This window comes from Heterodontus francisci, chromosome 3 (assembly GCF_036365525.1).
Source record: "Heterodontus francisci isolate sHetFra1 chromosome 3, sHetFra1.hap1, whole genome shotgun sequence".
Classification (NCBI taxonomy): Eukaryota; Metazoa; Chordata; class Chondrichthyes; order Heterodontiformes; family Heterodontidae; genus Heterodontus; species Heterodontus francisci.
In genome coordinates, this window is record NC_090373.1 from 92065481 (window position 1) to 92086670 (window position 21190).

At 43.4% G+C, this 21190-nt stretch overlaps 1 protein-coding gene across 2 annotated transcripts in view; it reads left to right on the forward strand.

Annotated features, from left to right (window-relative positions):
* Window positions 1-19098, forward strand: part of LOC137358419 (ammonium transporter Rh type A-like) — a 44601-nt gene extending 25503 nt beyond the window's left edge. Inside the window, exons 7-10 of one of the 2 annotated variants that reach the window (XM_068024376.1) lie at window positions 1263-1396; window positions 3946-4055; window positions 13469-13542; window positions 16655-19098. In XM_068024376.1, coding sequence (XP_067880477.1) covers window positions 1263-1396; window positions 3946-4055; window positions 13469-13542; window positions 16655-16732 — 396 coding nt within the window. In that variant the 3' untranslated portion in view covers window positions 16733-19098. Of the gene's footprint in view, window positions 1-1262; window positions 1397-3945; window positions 4056-13468; window positions 13549-16654 lie in introns of those variants that run through there. The other variant, XM_068024383.1, reaches the window with a different exon arrangement.
* The last annotated feature ends 2092 nt before the right edge of the window (window positions 19099-21190 follow it).

Sequence of the window (21190 nt, forward strand, 5' to 3'; positions counted from 1 at the left end):
GCCAGGCAGGCAAGCCCTGGTGATTGGTTGTGGGGGGAGGGGGCCATATCACAGCAGCGGCGTCTCAGCAACAGGGGTAGCCATTGCTCCTGGGGGGCCCCCTCGTAGGCCATGGAGCGGACTTTAAGGAGGGCCCACCGCGGAACCTGCTGGGAGGCCGCCTGGGTTTACCTGTGGACAAAATGCCAGCAGGAGCAAGAGATGGCCCTTAATTGGGCTCTTAAGTGGCTCATTTGGCTACCCAGTAGGTGGCTGTGCTGCTGAGGTTCCCACTGCTGGTAATATGCCATGGTAGCTGGAAGACATTGAGCTTCCCACTCGTCCTCTTCCCCCACCATATTACCAACAACCCCCCCTATCCCCCCACCTCCCAGCCTGTCACCATAGGGCTGGGAAAATTCAGCCCCTGGTAAAGTTACGGTAATTGGGAGCAGCTCCAAGGAAATCTTATCTCTTTGCATTAAAAATAAATACATGTTTACTTCTGGAAATTTACACCAGGTCAGTTAGTATCTGAAAGACATTTTAACAGATTGGATGGGACTTCTCATTTGAACAGAAGGGACACAGCCTCTTACAGGAGTGACCCAAGTGTGACAAAGAAAATAACAGGTAGAGGTCATGAACATAAATAATACAAGCCACTTTTATCAAGACGTGGCTAATAGATTCAGTAACCTGTGAATAGATTTTAAAATGTAAGAAGATTTAATAGAATACCAAGGATTATCAGGTGTCAGAAAAAGGCAAAAGGTTGGTTAAACAAGGCTTCAAAATGGAAAGAGAAGTCGATTTTGATGGAAGAATTTGGCAGGAAAAATAATTGAGGAAGAGCAAAACTGAAATTGTTAAATTCAATGTTGATATCAAAGAAAGGATGAAATAAGGGAGTGGGAAGTCATTTTGAACTTTTCTGCCTGGGTAGTAATGTGGCGCAGCAGATTGCCCAGCCCTTACAGAATTCTTCCAATTTTCATCCCAATGATTCCACTTTCAGACACAAGCAAGGTGTTTAGCAAAATGATTCTGCTGAAAAATCCCATTGGCTGATCTGCTGTGTTCTTCCAACATTTTTAAACTTTTTCATTTCTGTCCTCTTCATTTGATCTCAGCCTTGCTCATTCTTCAATGTGCTAATGTAGAATAGGGATTGTTTAAATTATAAAATGTTAGATTCCCATTTGTGACACAAATCAATGTTTCCTTTTCTGAGAGAAAATAAAATCAGTTATTCCACTAAAGGCTCTTTTTCTTTTTTCTAGCCAATTTTTGCATCTAAATTGAACATACATGATACGTGCGGTGTACATAATCTTCATGGTATGCCTGGAATAATTGGAGGTCTGGCTGGTGTAATTGCAGCAGCAATGGCCAGCAAAAATGTATATGGAAAAGGGTGAGTTTTGTTAAGGGATACAATCTGTTGTGTGTTGTTGGGTTCTGCATTTCAAACAATGCAAAAGTTAAACCAAAAGCTGTGAACAATGTCAACTTGCAGATAACAAATTGGGGATGGAGTATTCAAACAATAGGAAACAGGGAAATTTAATAGATAATTTCATAGAGAACTGCTGGTGTGACATTGGCCATCTCAATTTCTCTGCTCCCCTCACTAACTTATCTCCCTCTGAACTTGCAGCACTCTTCTCTCAGGTTTAACCCTAAAATTATCAAACCTGCTGATAAAGAGAACAATGTTGTTGTTTGGCAAACCAACCTTTACCTAGTGGAGGCTGCACACTAACCTCCTCTTATCTCTCTTGGACCATGACCTCACCACCAAACAATAAGCTATCATTTCCAAGACTGTAACTGACCTCATCTCCTCTGGAGATCTTCCCTTCACAGCCTTCAACCTTATAGTTCCCCCCCAAAGCCACACAGTCTACTTTACCTCCTTCCCAAGATCCACAAATAGGGCTGCCCTGGTAGATCTATTGTTTCAACCTGTTCTTGCCTCACAGAACTAATTTTTTCCTATTTTGACTCTATGTTTTCTTCCCTTGTCCCGTCTCTTCCCACCTACATCCCTAACCTTCCAAAGCCCTCTGCCATTTTAGCAGTTTACTGTTTCCTGGCCCTAACCATCTTCTTTTCACCAAGGGCATTCAATCTCTTTACAAGTCCATTCCCATCTGGTATGAGTGCTTTCCATTTCTTCCTTGAACAGAGGTCCAACCAATCCTCATCCAGCACTGCCCTCCTCCGCCTAGCTGAACTTGTTCCCGCACTTAGCAACTTCTCCTTTAACTCTACTCACTTCTTCCAAATAAAAGAGTTTCTACGGGAACCGTATGGGCCCTGGCTATGCTTGCCTTTTTGTGTGATGTGTGGAACATGCATTGTTCTAGTCCTAATCAGGTCCCCAACCTCATCTCTTTTACTAGTCATTGATGACTACATCAGTGCCATTTACTTCTCTCGCCTGAATGGGAAAATTTCAAAAACTTTGCTTCCAATTTCCACCCCTCCCTTGTCTTCACATGATCCATCTCCAACTCTTCCTTTTTCCCTGGCTTCACTTTTTCTATTTCTGGGGATAGGCTATCGACCAATATCCACTATAAACCCACTGATTCCCACAGCTCCTCGACTACGCTTCCTCCCATCCCCCTTCATTTAAGACTCTATTCCATTCTCTCAGTTTCTCCAACTCCGTTATATCTGTTCTGATGATGCTACCTTCCATACCAGTATTTCTGATATGTCTTTTTTTCCCTCAATCAAGGATTCACCCACTACTGTCATTAATAGGTCCCTCAATTGTGTCTGTTCCATTTCCTGTACTTCTGCTCTCACCCTTTACCCTCCCTCCCAGAAGCACAATAGGGTTCCTCACTTTCCACCCCACCAGCCTCCATATTCAACACATCATCCTCTGTCACTTCTGCCACCTCCAGCATGATGTGGCTACCAAACACATCTTTTTCGTCCCTCCTCTTTCAGCATTCTGAAGGGACCATTCCCTTCACAACATCCTGGTCCACTCTTCAATCACCCCCAAGTCCCCTTCCCATGGAACATTCCCATGCAGGTGCAAGAGATGCAGTACCAGCTCTTTTACCTCCTCCCTTTTTACCACTCAAGGCCCAAAACACCCCTTTCAGATGAAACATTGATTTACTTTACTTCTTTCAACTTAGCGTGCTAAATTCACTGCTCAGTATACAGTCTCCTCTACACTGGGGAGACAAAACGCAGACTTGGTGACCACTTTGCAGTGTCATCAGCAAATTTCCCACATTTAAGTCCAAATCATTAATATATACCACAAACAGTAAGGGACCCAACACTGAACCCTGTGGAACACCACTGGAAACAGCTTTCCATTTGAAAAAACATCCGTGGACTACTACCCTTTGTTTCCTGTCCCTGAGCCAATTTTTGGATCCAACCTGGCACAGTCCCCTGCTTTCATTTTACTGACCAGTCTGCCATGCGGGACCTTGCCAAAATCCATGTAGACCACATCCACTGCACAGTTTTTTGAGGAAGTAACAAGGAAGTACCCTCATCAATCCTCCTTGTTACTTCCTCAAAAAACTCAATTAAGTTAGTAAGACATGACTGTCCTCTAACATATCCATGCTGACTATCCCTGATTTAAATCACTTAAAGACCAATTGGATGCGGAAATAGAGGACTTAAGGTTCTTTGCGGGTGGATGAACTGAGTTGAATGGCCTTCCTCCTCCCTTGTGATGAAACACTCCACCTTGGACTTGTCTGTACTGACAGCTTCAGTAGAAACGAATGCCCAAATGAGTCCATCCTCTCAGGTGATGGAGGAATCATGCTGGTACCTATTAATTGATCTCAGAGGAGGGGGCTAAAGAGAAGAGAAGAGAAAAATGGGATTTCATCCACTGAAAGTTGATAACTAATCATACAAGCTTTTAATAATGTAATAAGCAAAACTTCTAATGTCTAACATTATTTTTGTCAGTCTTCATTTAACTTTCCCGGAAACAAGAACGGCTATTGAACAAGCTGGATACCAAGCTGCTGGATTGGGTGCAACCCTTGTTTTGGCCCTCATTGGTGGAACTATCACAGGTCAGAAAACAAAATATTACCAATAATGCTTCATTCTATGTGTGGCTTGGTCACAAATATAACCTTCAGTCTGATGTGCTCACAAGAATCAGTCTGTCAATCAACAAGTACACAAAAATTGCATGAATTGCAAAATCAGTAACTAGGCTTTGATCTTGAGATAGGCTAAAGAGCCATTTGTCACCCATTTGTAAATGCCTATTTACCCCATTTATAACACTTAAAAATAAGTTCCCCTGTTCAAGTAATATATGATAATTATTCAAACTAACCATACATTATAGGCCTGACAGTCTGATGGTCACTATGGTGACATAAAGTGATGGAAGGGGTCATCGACAGTGCTATCAACTGGCAGTTGCTCAGCAATAACCTGCTTACTGATGCTTAGTTTGGGTTCCGCCAGGGCCACTCAGCTCCTGACCTCATTACAGCCTTGGTTCAAACATGGACAAAAGAGCTGAACTCAAGAGGTGAGGTGAGAGTGACTGCCCTTGACATCAAAGCAGCATTTGACTAAGTATGGCATCAAGGAGCCCTAAGAAAACTGGAGTCAATGGGAATCGGGGGAAAACTCTCCGCTGGGTGGAGTCATACCTAGCACAAAGGAAGATGGTTGTGGTTATTGGAGGTCAATCATTTCAGTCTCAAGACATCACTGCAGGAGTTCCTCAGGATAGGGTCCTAGGTCCAACCATCTTCAGCTGCTTCATCAATGACCTTCGCTCCATCGTAAGGTCAGAAGTGGGGATGTGCGCTGATGATTGCAAAATGTTCAGCACCATTCGTGACTCCTCAGATACTGAAGCAGTCCATGTCCAGATGCAGCAAGACCTGGACAACATCCAGGCTTGGACTAATAAGTGACAAGTAACATTTGGACCACAAAAGTGCCAGGCAATGACCATCTCAAACAAGAGACAATCTGATCATCTCCACTTGATGTTCAATGGCATTATCATCACTGAATCCCTCACTATCAACATCCTGGGGGTGACCATCGACCAGAAATTGAACTGGACCAGCCACATAAATACTGTGACTACAAGAGCAGACTAGGAATTCTGAGGCGAGTAACTCACCTCCTGTCTCCCCAGTGTCTGTCCACCATTTACAAGACACAAGTCAGGAGTGTGATGGAATACTCTCCACTTGCCTGGACTGATGCAGCTCCAACAACAGTCAAGAAGCTCAACACTATCCAGGTCAAAGCAGCCCTCTTGATTGGCACCCCATCCACCACCTTCAACATTCACTCCAGTCACCACGGACGCACGGTGGCAGTAGTATGTACCATCTACAAGATGCACTGCAGCAACTCGCCAAGGTTCCGTCGACAGCAGCTTCCAAACCCGGGACCTTTACCACCTAGAAGGACAAGGGCAGCAGACGCACGGGAACACCAACACCTGCAGGTTCCCCTCCTAGGCACACACCATCCTGATTGGAACTATATCGCCGTCCCTTCACTGTTGTTGGGTCAAACTCCTTTCCTAACAGCACTGTTTGCGTACTGTTATGATCAGGTAAGAAAGGGGTCAAGGGTTCCCTCTCAGCCTTCATCAGGTCTTATCGCAACAGGGTTTTATTTTAAACACACCATTTTTTTTAGCTCCCCCTTGGTGAATCCTTGTTCGCTGCTTTCCAATTATAAGGCAAAGAAACCAGCCAAACAGGTTTTCTTAGGTTTAAAGAGGAAAGGTTGAACTTTATTAAACTTAAACTCTAATTCAGTTAATGCCTACAGATACACGACGCGCCCACACTAGCATGCATATGTGATAAACACACATGCAGACAGAGACAGAAAAGAGCAGAAGAAATAAAGTGGAAAGGTTTGAGGCAATATCTGATATTGGTTACTGTTCTTCGAGCTCACTGTAGAGTCCTTGATTGTACGTAGATCTTGCTTTTCGTTGGGGCCCAATATTCTTCTTAAACCTTGTTCGATGTAGGAGACTTTTATCTCTTGAGATTCACGTCTTCATTTGATTTGGAGTTCCATGAGAAAGAGATGGGAGCAGACAGGAGAGGTCTTCGCAGTCCAGGAGCAAACAGTCTCTCTCTCTCTCTCTCTCTCAAACTACCTGTAAAATGCAAAAAAAACTCAGGTTGCCCAGCAGGTTAGTCATGTGACTAGCTGGTTTGACCATGTCTGTTTGTGGATTTGGCCATCTTAGCAGTCATCCTGGAATGTGAGCTTCCTCAGCTTCAATGTCTGCTGATCAAAGTCCATAGTGGGTTGAATGTGTCAGGGAATGGTCCTTTGTCTCCACAAGCACTGTCTGTTAGTATGTAAATGTTTTTTCCAGCCACGGCTGATCTGTTTAACAAGTCATTTCCTCGCTCCAGTTTAAAATCAATGTTCATATGACAAAATTAATATGCCTCATTCTTGGCAGGTGGGGGTCTGCATGACATGTACCTACACCCCAAGGGCTGCAGCGGTTCAAGAAGGCAGATCACCACCACCTTCTCAAGGGCAGTTAGGGATGGGCAATAAATGCTGGCCTTGCCAGCTACGCCCACATCCCATGAATGAAAAAATAAATAAAGTTTACATGTAATTATACAACTCTTAGCATCACTTTGTGGCAGAATTAGGTATATACAAATGTGGGATAAGAAGTTATGAGGTCATAATCTAATTAAAACTAAAATGGTTAAATAATTTTGACTTGATTCACATGTTATCACCCAAACTTTGTATTGTAAATGGACAAAACTAATTTATCCTGTCCCCATAATGTGATCTTACCAGGGGTTCATGGTATTTCCCTATTCACCTCAAATACAGGTACAAATACTGCTTTATTGAACTACCTGAAGTATATAGTCATAGTAGTAACCACCAAATGAACTTTAACATAGCTTTCTTAAAGTAGGGGGCAGAATGGCAAAATGTCTCTCTGTGCAAGTATAATGATCGAGTACTTTAGATGGGTCAGTTTTTGTCCAGTGTGTGCAGGAGGGTTTTCTGACACAGTATGTAGACAGGCCAACCAGGGGCGATGCCACATTGGATTTGGTGTTAGATTTAGATGTAGGTGAGCACTTTGGTGATAGTGATCACAATTCGGTTAGGTTTACCTTAGCGATGGGCAGGGACAGGTATATACCGCAGGGCAAAAATTATAGCTGGGGGAAAGGAAATTATGATGCGATTAGGCAAGATTTAGGATGCGTAGGATGGGGAAGGAAACTGCAAGGGATGGGCATAATCGAAATGTGGAGCTTATTCAAGGAGCAGCTACTGCGTGTCCTTGATAAGTATGTACCTGTCAGGCAGGGAGGAAGTTGTCGAGCGAGGGAGCCGTGGTTTACTAAAGAAGTTGAAGCGCTTGTCAAGAGGAAGAAGAAGAGACGTGAAGGCTCAGTTAGGGCGCTTGAGAGTTACAAGCTAGCCAGGAAGGATCTAAAGGGAGAGCCAAGAAGAGCGAGGAGAGGACACGAGAAGTCATTGGCGGATAGGATCAAGGAAACCCCTAAGGCTTTCTATAGGTATATCAGGAATAAAAGAATGACTAGAGTTAGATTAGGGCCAATCAAGGATTGTAGTGGGAAGTTGTGTGTGGAATCAGAGGAGATAGGGGAAGCGTTAAATGAATATTTTTCGTCAGTATTTACAGTAGAGAAAGAAAATGTTGTCGAGGAGAATACTGAGATACAGACTACTAGGCTAGATGGGATTGAGGTTCACAAGGAGGAGGTGTTAGCAATTTTGGAAAGTGTGAAAATAGATAAGTCCCCTGGGCCAGATGGGATTTATCCTAGGATTCTCTGGGAAGCCAGGGAGGAGATTGCAGAGCCTTTGTCCTTGATCTTTATGTCGTCATTGTCGACAGGAATAGTGCCGGAAGACTGGAGGATAGCAAATGTTGTCCCCTTGTTCAAGAAGGGGAGTAGAGACAGCCCTGGTAATTATAGACCTGTGAGCCTTACTTCGGTTGTGGGTAAAATGTTGGAAAAGGTTATAAGAGATAGGATTTATAATCATCTTGAAAAGAATAAGTTCATTAGCGATAGTCAGCACGGTTTTGTGAAGGGAAGGTCGTGCCTCACAAACCTTATTGAGTTTTTTGAGAAGGTGACCAAACAGGTGGATGAGGGTAAAGCCGTGGATGTGGTGTATATGGATTTCAGTAAGGCGTTTGATAAGGTTCCCCACGGTAGGCTATTGCAGAAAATACGGAAGTATGGGATTGAAGGTGATTTAGTGCTTTGGATCAGAAATTGGCTAGCTGAAAGAAGACAGGGTGGTGGTTGATGGCAAATGTTCATCCTGGAGTTTAGTTACTAGTGGTGTACCGCAAGGATCTGTTTTGGGGCCACTGCTGTTTGTCATTTTTATAAATGACCTGGATGAGGGTGTAGAAGGGTGGGTTAGTAAATTTGCGGATGACACGAAGGTCGGTGGAGTTGTGGATAGTGCCAAAGGATGTTGTAGGTTACAGAGGGACATAGATAGGCTGCAGAGCTGGGCTGAGAGATGGCAAATGGGGTTTAATGCGGAAAAGTGTGAGGTGATTCACTTTGGAAAGAGTAACAGGAATGCAGAGTACTGAGCTAATGGGAAGATTCTTGGTAGTGTAGATGAGCAGAGAGATCTTGGTGTCCAGGTACATAAATCCCTGAAAGTTGCCACCCAGGTTAATAGGGCTGTTAAGAAGGCATATGGTGTGTTAGCTTTTATTAGTAGGGGGATCGAGTTTCGGAGCCACGAGGTCATGCTGCAGCTGTACAAAACTCTGGTGCGGCCACACCTGGAGTATTGCGTGCAGTTCTGGTCACCGCATTATAGGAAGGATGTGGAAGCTTTGGAAAGGGTGCAGAGGAGATTTACTAGGATGTTGCCTGGTATGGAGGGAAGGTCTTACGAGGAAAGGCTGAGGGACTTGAGGTTGTTTTCGTTAGAGAGAAGGAGGAGGAGAGGTGACTTAATAGAGACATATAAGATAATCAGAGGGTTAGATAGGGTGGATAGTGAGAGTCTTTTTCCTCAGATGGTGATGGCAAACACGAGGGGACATAGCTTTAAGTTGAGGGGTGATAGATATAGGACAGATGTCAGAGGTAGTTTCTTTACTCAGAGAGTAGTAGGGGCGTGGAACGCCCTGCCTGCAACAGTAGTAGACTCGCCAACTTTAAGGGCATTTAAGTGGTCATTGGATAGACATATGGATGAAAATGGAATAGTGTAGGTCAGATGGTTTCACAGGTCGGCGCAACGTCGAGGGCCGAAGGGCCTGTACTGCGCTGTAATGTTCTAATGTTCTATAGCTTTTGTTTGGCTAATAATTTTTGTATCGTACCGTAGCCTTCTGTGACATCGTGTGATTGTGTAAATTGTTGTATAAATTACCCATCTATTTTACGTCAAATTTTTTCAGTGAAAAATATATTCATATCGAAGGCATCACATGTGAATATGTCAGTTATATTAAAAGATGTTACAGCAATTCATATAATTTATTAAAATACTTCATGATTATCCAGTTTTCTACAATAGTTTTAGTAGTTTGCACTGATTTTTTTTACTCTAATCTAAAAAACAAATATACTTATGTTCCCTGATGGAGAATGCATTCAGATCCTGGTTATCTGATAAAGGAACTTTCCAACCAAGTTATGAACATTATATTGGAAGCCCTCTGGTGAGACCTGAATTTTATATGCGCGCCAAGCTCCACGGCGGCGTGCTGTGAACTCTGCGGGGTGCCCGCATTCAGCGGCGGCCACCGCGCCCCTGCAATATTACGCGCGGGGGCTCATTAGCATCCCTACAACGCGACGCCCCCGCCCCATATTACGTGGGGAGAGGTGGGACATCCAGCGCAGTGAGGAACCTTTTGACAGTTGTGCAGCAGGTGAATCTGGCAGCAAAGCAGAATGTGCTGGAGAAACTCAGCCAGTCAGGCAGCATCTGTGGAGAACGAAGCAGAGTTAACTTTCAGGTCTGTGACACCAAAAGTCGAGGATGGCTCAGGGATACTCTAGGCTGGCCCCACAGTTCAGTGAAGCCCACGGTCACTCTCCTCCAGGCTGTGCGGGCAAGGCAGGAGGTCCTTTTCACCAGCAATAGTAAGAAGAGGCCCTCCTGACTGAACAAGGCAGTCTGGCTGGAGATGGCAGAGGAGGTGAGTAGCCGTTGGGCCATCCTGCATCAAAGGGGCCAATACCGGAAGGGGATGAACGATCACTTACTCAGCCAGTCGGGGCCCTCGAGGCCTTGTGCGCACAGGGTACGACTGCCAAAGTCATCCACAGCCAAAGGGCAATCATATCAGCAGCCTTCCTACAGACAGGCTGCTCACGCAGAAGTGGCACCACGTAGGAACGTCCGCAAGCATTTCCAAAAAGCATTGTGACACAAATGGGTCTGCATGAGTGACACAACAATGTAGAAAGGCTGAAAACAAAAATCACCTTCACGAACATGTGCTTTTACTGTGTGAATGAAGTGTGCCAGCATGTACCGATCGTGGCTCCTCCCATTACATCATTGCCTTTCAGAATTGCCAATGTATGGAATAACATCATTGCTATGCCAGTATCACTCATGTGCGTCTCCACGGATGCAGTAATATGGGCAATGGCTCAGTATGCTGCTGCCAGTAATGGCGGAGACAAAGATGTTGCAGATGTGGACTGCTGCACAGCAGGTGAACGAGAATGCCGTGTGGCATGCGGAGCCCACGATGGCGTGGAGAATCTTTGATCAATGAGGCGTTGCCGTGCATCCCTAGCTCACTGCTCGCCCTGCATGTGGTGCCTGGATGCTCTCTGTCCTCCCATGTGCCCTTCCTGCTGTAAATCCTCAGCGTCCTCATTGTCCAAGGATGAGTCCTGCTTATGTCTCGCCTCATCCTGCAAGGCCACCCCCTTATTGAGTGTGTAGTTGTGCAGAGCACAACAGACAACAACGATGCGAACTACCCTTTCCAGCTCATACTACAGGGCACCACCAAATCTATCTAGGCAGCGGAATCGCGTTTTTACCATGCCAATCGCCTACTCAATGGTGGGTCTTGTAGCTCTGTGGCTGGCATTGTATCGCTCTTCTACAGCAGTGCTGGGGTGTCTCACTGGTGTCAGGAGCCATGTATGCAAGGGGTAGCCCTTACCTCCAGGAAGCCACCCCAGTGAACAGCAACGGCAGCTGCGACTGGCGCAGGATGAAGGCGTCATGGCAACTGCCTGGAAAGTGGGCACAGATTTGCATGAATCATTTCCGGTGATCACAAACGAGCTGCACATTGATTGAGTGGAAGGTGGAAGCCCTTTCAGTTTACGTATTCAGCTGGTCGCCCGGCAGGAGCCTTGATGGTCACATGGGTCCAACTTACGACCCCTTGCACCTGTGGGAATCCCGTGATGGAGCCGAAACCAGTGGCCCTCTGGGCTTCGCTTTCAGGGTCCGTTGTGAAGCGGATATAGTCACCAGCCCTCCAGAACAGGGCATCGGTGACCTCCCTGATGCAGTGGTGCACTGCTGACTGTGTGACCCCACAAAAGTCTCCGGTGGGCCCCTGAATTGGTGCAGAGGCGTAAAAATTGAGAGCCGCTGTCACATTGAGGGCCATAGGCATAGGATATCTCCCAAAGTCCCTTGCCTGCAGGCCATCATTCAGCAGGACACAGAGGTGTGTCACCGTCTCTCTCGACATCCACAGTCGCCTCTGACACTAGCGCACTGACATCTGCAGGTATGTCATGTGGGACCTGTAGGTGCGCGGTGATCTGTAGTGGTGAGCTCTCCTTGGGTGCTGCTGCTCACGACCGGGGGCCTCTATGTGGGCTGCATCTGCCTGTTGGTTTTGCCTGTGGTCTTAAAAAGCGCATCAATGAATATAAAGTGAAACATCCCCATCTTCAAGTAGCAATTCAACTCGGTTCCTTCAATTCTTCGAAGGTTCCTGACAGGGCAGACATTGATATTGAGTGGTACATCAGGTGCTTTCAAGCAGCAGCTATGTGGCATGGCATGGCATGGCATTGCCTATCTTAGCTCCAACTAAGAGTGGCACCGCATGACCACATAAAGATTGTACAAGCTGCATCAATTGGCCCACAAGATATAAAAGCTTCACACGCCTACCGTCTCTGGCACTCTCTTCACATACAGAGTGACTCGACCACCATTGCTCCTTCACTGACAGAGGCAGTCAATGGCACAGAGCTGCCAGCCATTATGGAGGGGGAATCACAGTGGCTCCCTACACATCTGCAGAATGAGACCCCTGGATATTGCCCCCTCCCTCCTCACTTCCAGTATGTAGAGTGAGACCCCTGAATATCTGAACTTACCTTCCATAGCGAAAACTTCTGCCTCTGATGAGCCGCTGGCTTTTCTGTTGTGAACGGGATGGCATGTGACGGTCGCCCGTTCAACGTAAAATTCGGAAGTGTGCTTCGAGAGGCGGCAGGCTGCATAATCTGCAGAGGCAAGTACAGTTTTGAATATGGTAATTGGGGTGCCGCCACTGAGCGGCAGTGGGGCCACACCGAGGTCCCTCCGTCGCCAGTAATATGCGGCGGACCATTCCCAACGTCGGGATTCGAGGCGGGCCTCCTCTCGCAGAATTTTACCGGCACCACCCCACCCGCCGCAACCTGCGGCATCAAGGGGCCAGTAAAGTTCGGCCCTGAATATGCAACAATGTCTTCAGCCTTCAACTATGGGCATAACACATGATTGGCCATTTCTGAAGCCACCCAATCTGTATTTAAACATACAGACAGTGTGCAACTATTGCACATATTTATTATACCATTGCCTGAAAGGGAAAATGTGATTGACCAATTATGCCTGATGATGTCACAAAGCTAGACCTATGCAAAACTATTAAATCAGTTTTACAGAAAATTTTAGTTCATAGGTACATTAAAACATACTAACTTATATTCAGAAGATGTGGTGAAATATTAAGCATCAGGATGCGGAAATATCCTTAACTATGCAGAGTTGCCCTAAATTTTCAGCTTTGGGTTTTATCCTGTGCTCAGATTTATTTTTCTTTAACCAACAGATCAATAGATGGCTACTGCAGTTTTCCACTGGAGTCAATAACAGTTATTGAAGTAGTAATCTTCTGCAGATTTTCAGATGAAAATTTAGATTAATTTGAAAATCAATCACTCTAGTTTCGTGAGTAGATTATTATGGCAATAACTTATAATTCAAAGGACCTTGATAACAGAGAGCCACTTATAAAGCTGGCAAAAATATTATTCGGGGGTAAATGTTAATGAACTGCAAACTGTCTCTATGGAAAGGCAAGAAATAGATGAGCTATGCTGTGATGGGATTCTCTCCTTTCACTATGTAGACAAATAAATGTTCTAATGGAAGAGATAACTGTAATTCAAAGATCTGTTTATTCTCTTGAACCTATTTTATCCTTTCTTCACAGGTTTCATTCTTCGCATCCCTTTTTGGGGACAACCACCAGATCAAAATTGTTTTGATGATGATATTTATTGGGAGGTATGAAATTGTAATATATTCATCTAAAGATTCACATAAGAGTACTACTGTTTTATGTGTATTCACGGCTTAAAAACAAATTTTGCATTTTATCTGCTCGTGCAGTAAAAGAGCACGTGTCTTTTTTATAAATCTAATGTTGCTTTTATACTTTGATGTTGGCATTGTCTACCACATGCCTTGAATACTGAATCTCAAATATGAGTATTTGATAGACAAATGTGTATTAGCGCTAAACTTTATGTTGGTAGCAAGATCACCCGGCAGAGATGTTTCACCTAGGATAGTGGGAATCACGTGCAATACAACTGCAACTGGCAATCAACCCACCTAAGTCGTTAAGTACGGAAAGAACTTGACCTTGCATTAAACCACCCAAGAGTGCACGTTGTCAAAACCAGATGCAAAAACTGGAAATATATTCAAGGCTGACATCCTGCATGTAGATAAACATTAAACCTTCCTTTTCTCTCCCCACCCCAAAAAATGTTTCCAAATATTAAAGATGAAGACCAATGCCATAATATAGATGCTAAAGATACTCTTTCCAATCTGTTCAACCATGGTTTAAAACTTAAGGGAAATTAGCTTTGGAATATTGAGAGAATCTATCCTGGAAATTAGCAAAATGACTTCTGGCAAATGTTTTCAACATGTTTAGGATTAGAACATTAGGCAGGGTTTGAGAATTTCCCAATTCTTGTCAGTATGTATGTATAATCTCATCAAACTGAAATTTGAATACTGAATTTAGTAGTGATGAGATGAGCTGCATTGAATGCAATAGCAATTTAGTAATTTCATATTCAATCATATTTTGTATCGTAAAAAGTTGATGGGCTGGATTGTAAAGCCCCTCCGGCGTTGGGAATGATGGTGGGGGGCAATGAAGATCAGAGCGGCGGAGGCCCGCCACTGACCCCGACAATGGCAGGCCCCATGCCAATCTCGGCGGCTATGGCAAGGCTTGCCGCTTGGCGACAGGACCCCCATTTCAATATGTAAACTAATATACATATCTGATTTAATGAGGGCCCTGTCGCTTCTTTAAGCGCCGCACCGATCTTCATTCGGGCTGCCGACAATGCCAAGCCTTCAAATCCCCATTCAGGGAAACGTGGCACAACATCTGTGGGGAGGGGGGAGGATATTTTCTCTGTGTGGAAGTGGGGGGAGTGGGGTTAAAATGCTGCGGATTAGTCGGGGGGCGGAGGGGTAAAGCGCAAAGGTGCCAAACTTTGGGGGACGGGGAAGGTCAAATTTTAAATCTCTGTATTCCAGGAGGGAAAAGGGCAGGAATTGAGATTTGCCATGGCACTGGGGGGGGTGGTGCAGAGTGCATGGTAAGTTTATTTTATTTAGTTTTAGGAAACTTAAACTTAGCTGGCCTTTTAAATTTTAAATGTGCATTGAGGGCTGTAAGCCCTTTAAAAATGGTGCTGGTGCCTGTGCAATGGCGCCGGATGCCATTCCCTGTGACGGCTTGCCCGCCCCCTTCACGTCATCATGGGGGGTGGGCACAGCGGCCATGCTAATGAGCCGCCGCATTTGAAATCACGGCGGCTCCGTGATGTGATGCCCCTGCACGCGGGACGCATTTTTTTATGACCGCCACCTACTTCGGCAGCAGACTCTTAGGAGGCAGCCTGATTTCTCAATTATTATCTTCACCAAGCATCCCAGATTTTTATTTTAATTAAAATGTAAACATTTGCAATTGATTCATGAAAATTATAATTCAATAAATAGATCAGCTAAGGTAACTTTTCTTATACATGGTAAATAATATTCATATTTGGACTCATTTTCTCTCTTCCCCTTGATACTTGAACTTATGTTTTGTGGCACATCTTTAAACTAGACCAGGCTGATATCAGATACTACATTTCATGATTAGAATCTTGACATGGTGGTAATCATTCAATACATAAGGTGGCTTGTTAGCCAGTGTGCTATATTATACTGTAATCCCAAGGAATTTCCTTGTACCCTCAAATGTTTTTCTTCTTTGTAATTATCGAATTACACTTTTGTAATGAGGTTTCTTAATGAATATTTGTCAAGCTCATGATTATACACTTCAGTGTAGACAGGACCTAAATTTATAGCTTGAGGCAAAAAATGATGTATTCAAAAGCAAAATTCCATCAAGCACTCCATTGCAGTCAGTGTTAGATGTGAGCTTGAATTCCTCTATGACAGCCCTAGCCATAACCTTGTGGTCCAGGAATAAAATTGTTATGTTAACTGACACCACAGGCTGCATTTTAAGACTTCGCCACTGAAATAGGCGCCGGGCGTAAAAACAATGTGACCCGCGTGCACAGGGACTACGTCGCGGAGCCGCCGTGTTTTCAAACGCGGCGGTTCACTTGCATGGCCGCAGCGCCCGCCCCCCGCAATGACATGGAGGGGGCGGGTAAGCCATTGCTGGCAATGGCATCCAGTGCCAGTGTGCCGGCACCATTGTTAAAGGGCTTACAGCCCTCAATGTACATTTAAGATTTAAAGAGCCAGTGAATGTAAAGTTTTTCAAAAATGAATAAAATGACCTTTCCATGCACTCTTCCATGTCCCTAATGGCATATCACAACATTCCCGCCCTTTTACGCCCCACAATACCTGCCTTGAAAATTTGACCTCCATCCCCGCCCCTGAAAGTTCAGAACCTTTGTCCTTTACCCCTTCCCATCACCCCCCAGCCAATCTGCAGCATTGTTACCCTGCTCCTCCCACCCCACAAGTGTCATGCCTCGTTTCCCCAAACAGGGGTTCAAAGGCCGTCAGAATAAAGATTGCAACGTGGTGGCTGAATCGCTGTGCCCTGCATGGTAAGTAGCAATTAACATACTTTAATGCGGGTCCCGTCACTGAGCGACAGGGCGGCCGCCACGAGGCCTCACCGCCGCCACCAAGATCGGTACATGGCCTGCCGGCGTAGGGGTCAGTGGTGGGCCTCTGCCATACCGGTCTTCATTGCCCCCCACACCACCACCGCCACAGTTCCCAGCGGCGGAGGACCTTTAAAATCCAGCCCCACAAATGGGATCAAAGGATATACAAAACTCTACTTTTAAATTTTTCTTTCAATGTTTGAATCTTTTACTTATAGGTACCAGGTAGTGAAAATGAACATGAAGAGTTGCTTTCTTCAGAACATGGAAGGCAGAAAACTAATGCTGAAGCATGATCCAGCATGAGGTTTTACAGGAGCACATCAACATTTAGAACCAACAAAGCAAATCAACATCACGAACCTGAACACAATATTTCATCCAAAGAATTTTACATAGCATAGTCCATTCAAATGAATAACAGAAGTCTACAGATTACAGCAGAATTAACTTTCTGTCCTTTCAAAAAAATGCTTTTTAAAGTAACATAATCTGAAAAAAAATGTATTTCTCTGCTGATAAATATGCAGTCTTTTAATGTTTCTTTTTGGTCATGTCTTTCTTAATCTGCTAGACCCTCATTTACTTTGCCTATACATAACAGCTAGAATTCTTCTTTTTGGGGTGGAGTTGCAGTGAGGCCAGACTTCAGATGATTGTGGGTTCAAACACCACTACAGGACTCAAGCACATAATCTTGGCTGACAGCGAAATACTGGGGGATTGCTGCATTGCTGAAGGTGCTGTCTTTCAGGTGAAATATTAAACCAAGGCACTGTCCAGCTGACCAAGTAGATTTAAAAGATCCTGTGGCACTATTTGAAGAAATAAGGGGAGTTCTCCCAGTTTTCTAGCCAACATTAATGCCTCAACCAACACTACCAAAACAGAGTATCTGGTTATTCAAATCATTGTTGTTTGTGAGTCTTCACTGTGTGCAGATTGGCTGCTGTACATAACAGCAGTGACTACACTTGAACAAAAAATATCATTGCATGTGAAACAATTGAGATGTGCTGAGGATATGAAAGTCACTATATGAATGCCAAATTCTTTCTTATGTAACCTAACATATACTAGAACAATGGGTTGTATACTAAAGTTAACCTTGGTGTTCCTCAAAAGAGGGGAAAAAATAAATTATCCAGGGTTCTGATTTCTGATCAGTATCCAAAGATCATGTTGGGAAGTGCACATACAAGGACAGAACTGTTGTTTAGAATTTTCTCATGGTCAAATAACGTGCCACTACTTACTAGATTCATATAAAGAATGGCCACTTCAGTCAGGTATTGGAGAGGCTGCTGGTACTTATAAAATCTTTTCCCAGCATGAATCAGTGCACTGAAAAGAGAAGGAAAGAAAATTAGAGAAAACTAAATTTTAACAAAAAGTCTGAAGTTGGTGAACACACTAACAAATAGTTATTTTCATACCAGAGTAACAATTTCTTTACAGCATAGACCATTGTATTGACAGAAAGTTTTCTACACAAGCTCCATACAAGAACAACTTGCATTTATATAATGGAATAAAATGTCTCAAGGTGTTTAACAAGAGTATAATCTGACAAAAATTGAACCTAAGCCAAAGGAGAAATTGATAGATGACTAAGAGCTTGGTTAAAGAGCTAGGTTTTAAAGAGTGTCTTAAAGAAGGAGAGAAAGGTAGAAAGGTCTGGGGAGGGAATTCCAGAGTTTAGTACCTAGACAGCTGAAGGCACTACCACCAATGGTGGGGCAAAGGAGATGGGGGATGCACAAGAGGACAGAATTGGAAGAATGCAGAATTCTTGGAGAGTTTTAGGGCTGGAGGATGTTACTGAGATAGGGAGGGGCGAGGCCATGGAGGATTTGAAAAGGAAGATGCAAATTTTAAATTCGAAGCAAGAATATCACTAGACACAATCTCTCATTTCTGATGGAAAATACCATTATAAGCTATTTAACCTTACAATAATAAATATAATCTGCAGCTTTCAAAATTGATATTTTTGCCAGCACGATAAAACATTTACAAAATTAATTTTCTGTAAATTTGCAGCAGTGAATAGTTAGAAATATATATGGAAACAAAATGTTACATAAAAAGCTACAAAATAGTAATATTGTATAAATGAACTACAAAATAATCTTTTGGTTGTGTTGGTGAGTAAAGGCTTATAAAGGCTAAAATGTAGGTATAAATACTATAAATGGAACCCCAATTATCATTGGTTTCTTTATTCTGTGTAAAATTTTACAAGACCTTTATAATAAAGTACTGTGAATCCAATATTCTTCAATTTTTAAGAATAAGGATTTTTATATACCTGAGCAAATTAAACAAATGCTTACATCAAATTATATTATATAAACACATAAAGGCTAACAGTGAGTTTGCAAAAAACAACACATATTAACAAAAAATAACAGATGAATACAGAATGTATCTCATAGCTTGTGAAAAGACTTCAATATATTCCATATTGTGTGTTTAATAGATTCATGCTGTCTAAAAGTTAAGATTCCAGTGTGTAACAACTCATTTTATGAGAAATATGTATTCTGTTTTTATGGAGAATTTCTAACTGCTGATTCTTATATTTTTTCTGCTTGTTTACATTTCTATAGATGTTTTATAACACAATTACTTCTACAATAAAAAAAAGCATGGCAGCCTAGTAGTTATTGTATTTGATGAGAAACCCAGAAGTCATGGGTTTAAATCCTACCATGTAAAACCATGAGACAAAATTCAGTAAATTTAGTAATTTCATAGAATCTTACAACATAGGAGGAGGCCATTTGGCACATCAAACTTGTGTGCTAGCATCAGAAAAATAATCATGGAAGCTAAAACAGAAAATGCTGGAGTACTCAGCAGGTCTGGCAGTAACCATGGACAGAGAAAAAGAGGCTGCCTTGACTCAGAGCTCAAACCTGAGGAATTGTAAATCACTGGTGGAAAGTCTTTATGTGCCCACAGTGCACTCCCTGTAAGGTCAATTTATTCTTCTAAGGTGTGGTACCCAGAACTGCTCACAGTGCTGCAGGTATGCTCTTACCAGGGCTTTGCATAGCTGAAGCATGACTTCTAACCTAAAGGTCTGCAAAGGAAACCTGACTGAGCCCGAATGCCGGACCCGGAAGTAGTACATCAGTACTTTGGGTAAAGGCCTACTACCGACATGTGTCGGGTTCGGGTCAGGTCGCACTTCCGGGTTCGGCATTCGGGCTTGTTCGGGTTTCCTTTGCAGACCTTTACCTCCCATATAAGGCTATCCAACAGGGCATTGCAGTGCTTTATTCTAACCCCTTATATTCTAACCTCTAGATTTAAATGCCAGCATTCCAATAATCATTTTGATTATTTTCTGTACCTGTTCATGCATTTTAATATATGTCCTGGACCCCCAAGTCTGTTTGGCTTTCCACTATTTCGAGTTTTTCACTATTTTCAAAAGTACATTGTTTTATCCTTTTTAGGTTCAACATGGATGACCTTCCATTTGCCTACATTGAAAACTATTTCCCACAGTTTTTCCCATTCATGTAACATATCAATATTTAATTGTAATTTTACATTTCCATCTACACTGTTTACAATACCACCTATTTTTGTGTCCTCGTCAAAATTGGATTTGAGGCTTCCTATCCTATCATCTAAGTCGTTAATGAATACAGTGACTAGTTCAGGCCTAAATGCAGATCCTATTGGGACACCACGAGCCACATCCTGCCTATTACAGTACCTGCCCATTTTTCCTACTTTCTCTCCTTCAACTCAGCCAATTTCCTAACCAGGTCAATAATTTGTCTTCAGTTCCATGAGCTTCAACTTTAGCTAACCATCTCTTATGAGAGACTTTATTAAATACCCTCTGGAAGTCCATACAAATAACAACCACAGACAATTCCCTGTCTATTACATCAATCACCTCTTCAAAAAATTCAATCAGATTTGTCAGGTATGACCTACCCTTTACAAATCCATGCTGGCTCTCTCTGATCAGCTGAAAATTTTCAAGGTGTTCAGTCTCCCTATCCTTAATTATAGACTCTAGCAATTTCCCAACAGATGTTAGGAGAACTGGTCTATAATTCCCTGGTTTTCCTCTCTCACCTTTCTTAAATAGCAGAGTGAGATGTGCAATTTTTCAATCTAAAGGAGTTGTTCCAAAATTGAGATGATTTTGCAAGATTATAGTTAGGGCATCTGTAATGTTCTTCCCTACTTCTTTTAAAACCCTGGAATGGAAACCATCTGATCCTTGGGATTTGTCATTCCTTAAAGCCATTATTTATTTCATTACTGTTATTTTTCTTACATTAATTTTGTTTACATTAATTTATAAGGACTTCCAGGAGGCATTTGATAAAGTCCCTCATAAGAGATTGTTTGTTAGCTGAAGTTCAAGCCCATGAAATTGGCTGAGCAAAAGGAGAATGAGGACTAGCCCTCCGGCACGGGGGTTGTGGCAGGGGTGCCCGGAAAATTCTTCCAGGAGAGGCCCACCTCAGGCCCCGAAGCCAAGAAGGCCCCGTCGCATTTTACCGGTGGTGGCGAGGATTCAGGATGGCCCCACCACTGCACAGCGGCAGAGCCATCATTTGCATACTAAAATGAATTCAAATGCATGTTAATGAACTTATCTGGAACAAGCAGCCATCCCACGCCAATATTCCAGCCGGTGGCTGGAAGTCCCGTGCATTCAGATCCCTGTTTGGGGAACCGAGGTGAGACACTGGTGGGAAGGGGGAGGAGTGTAATTT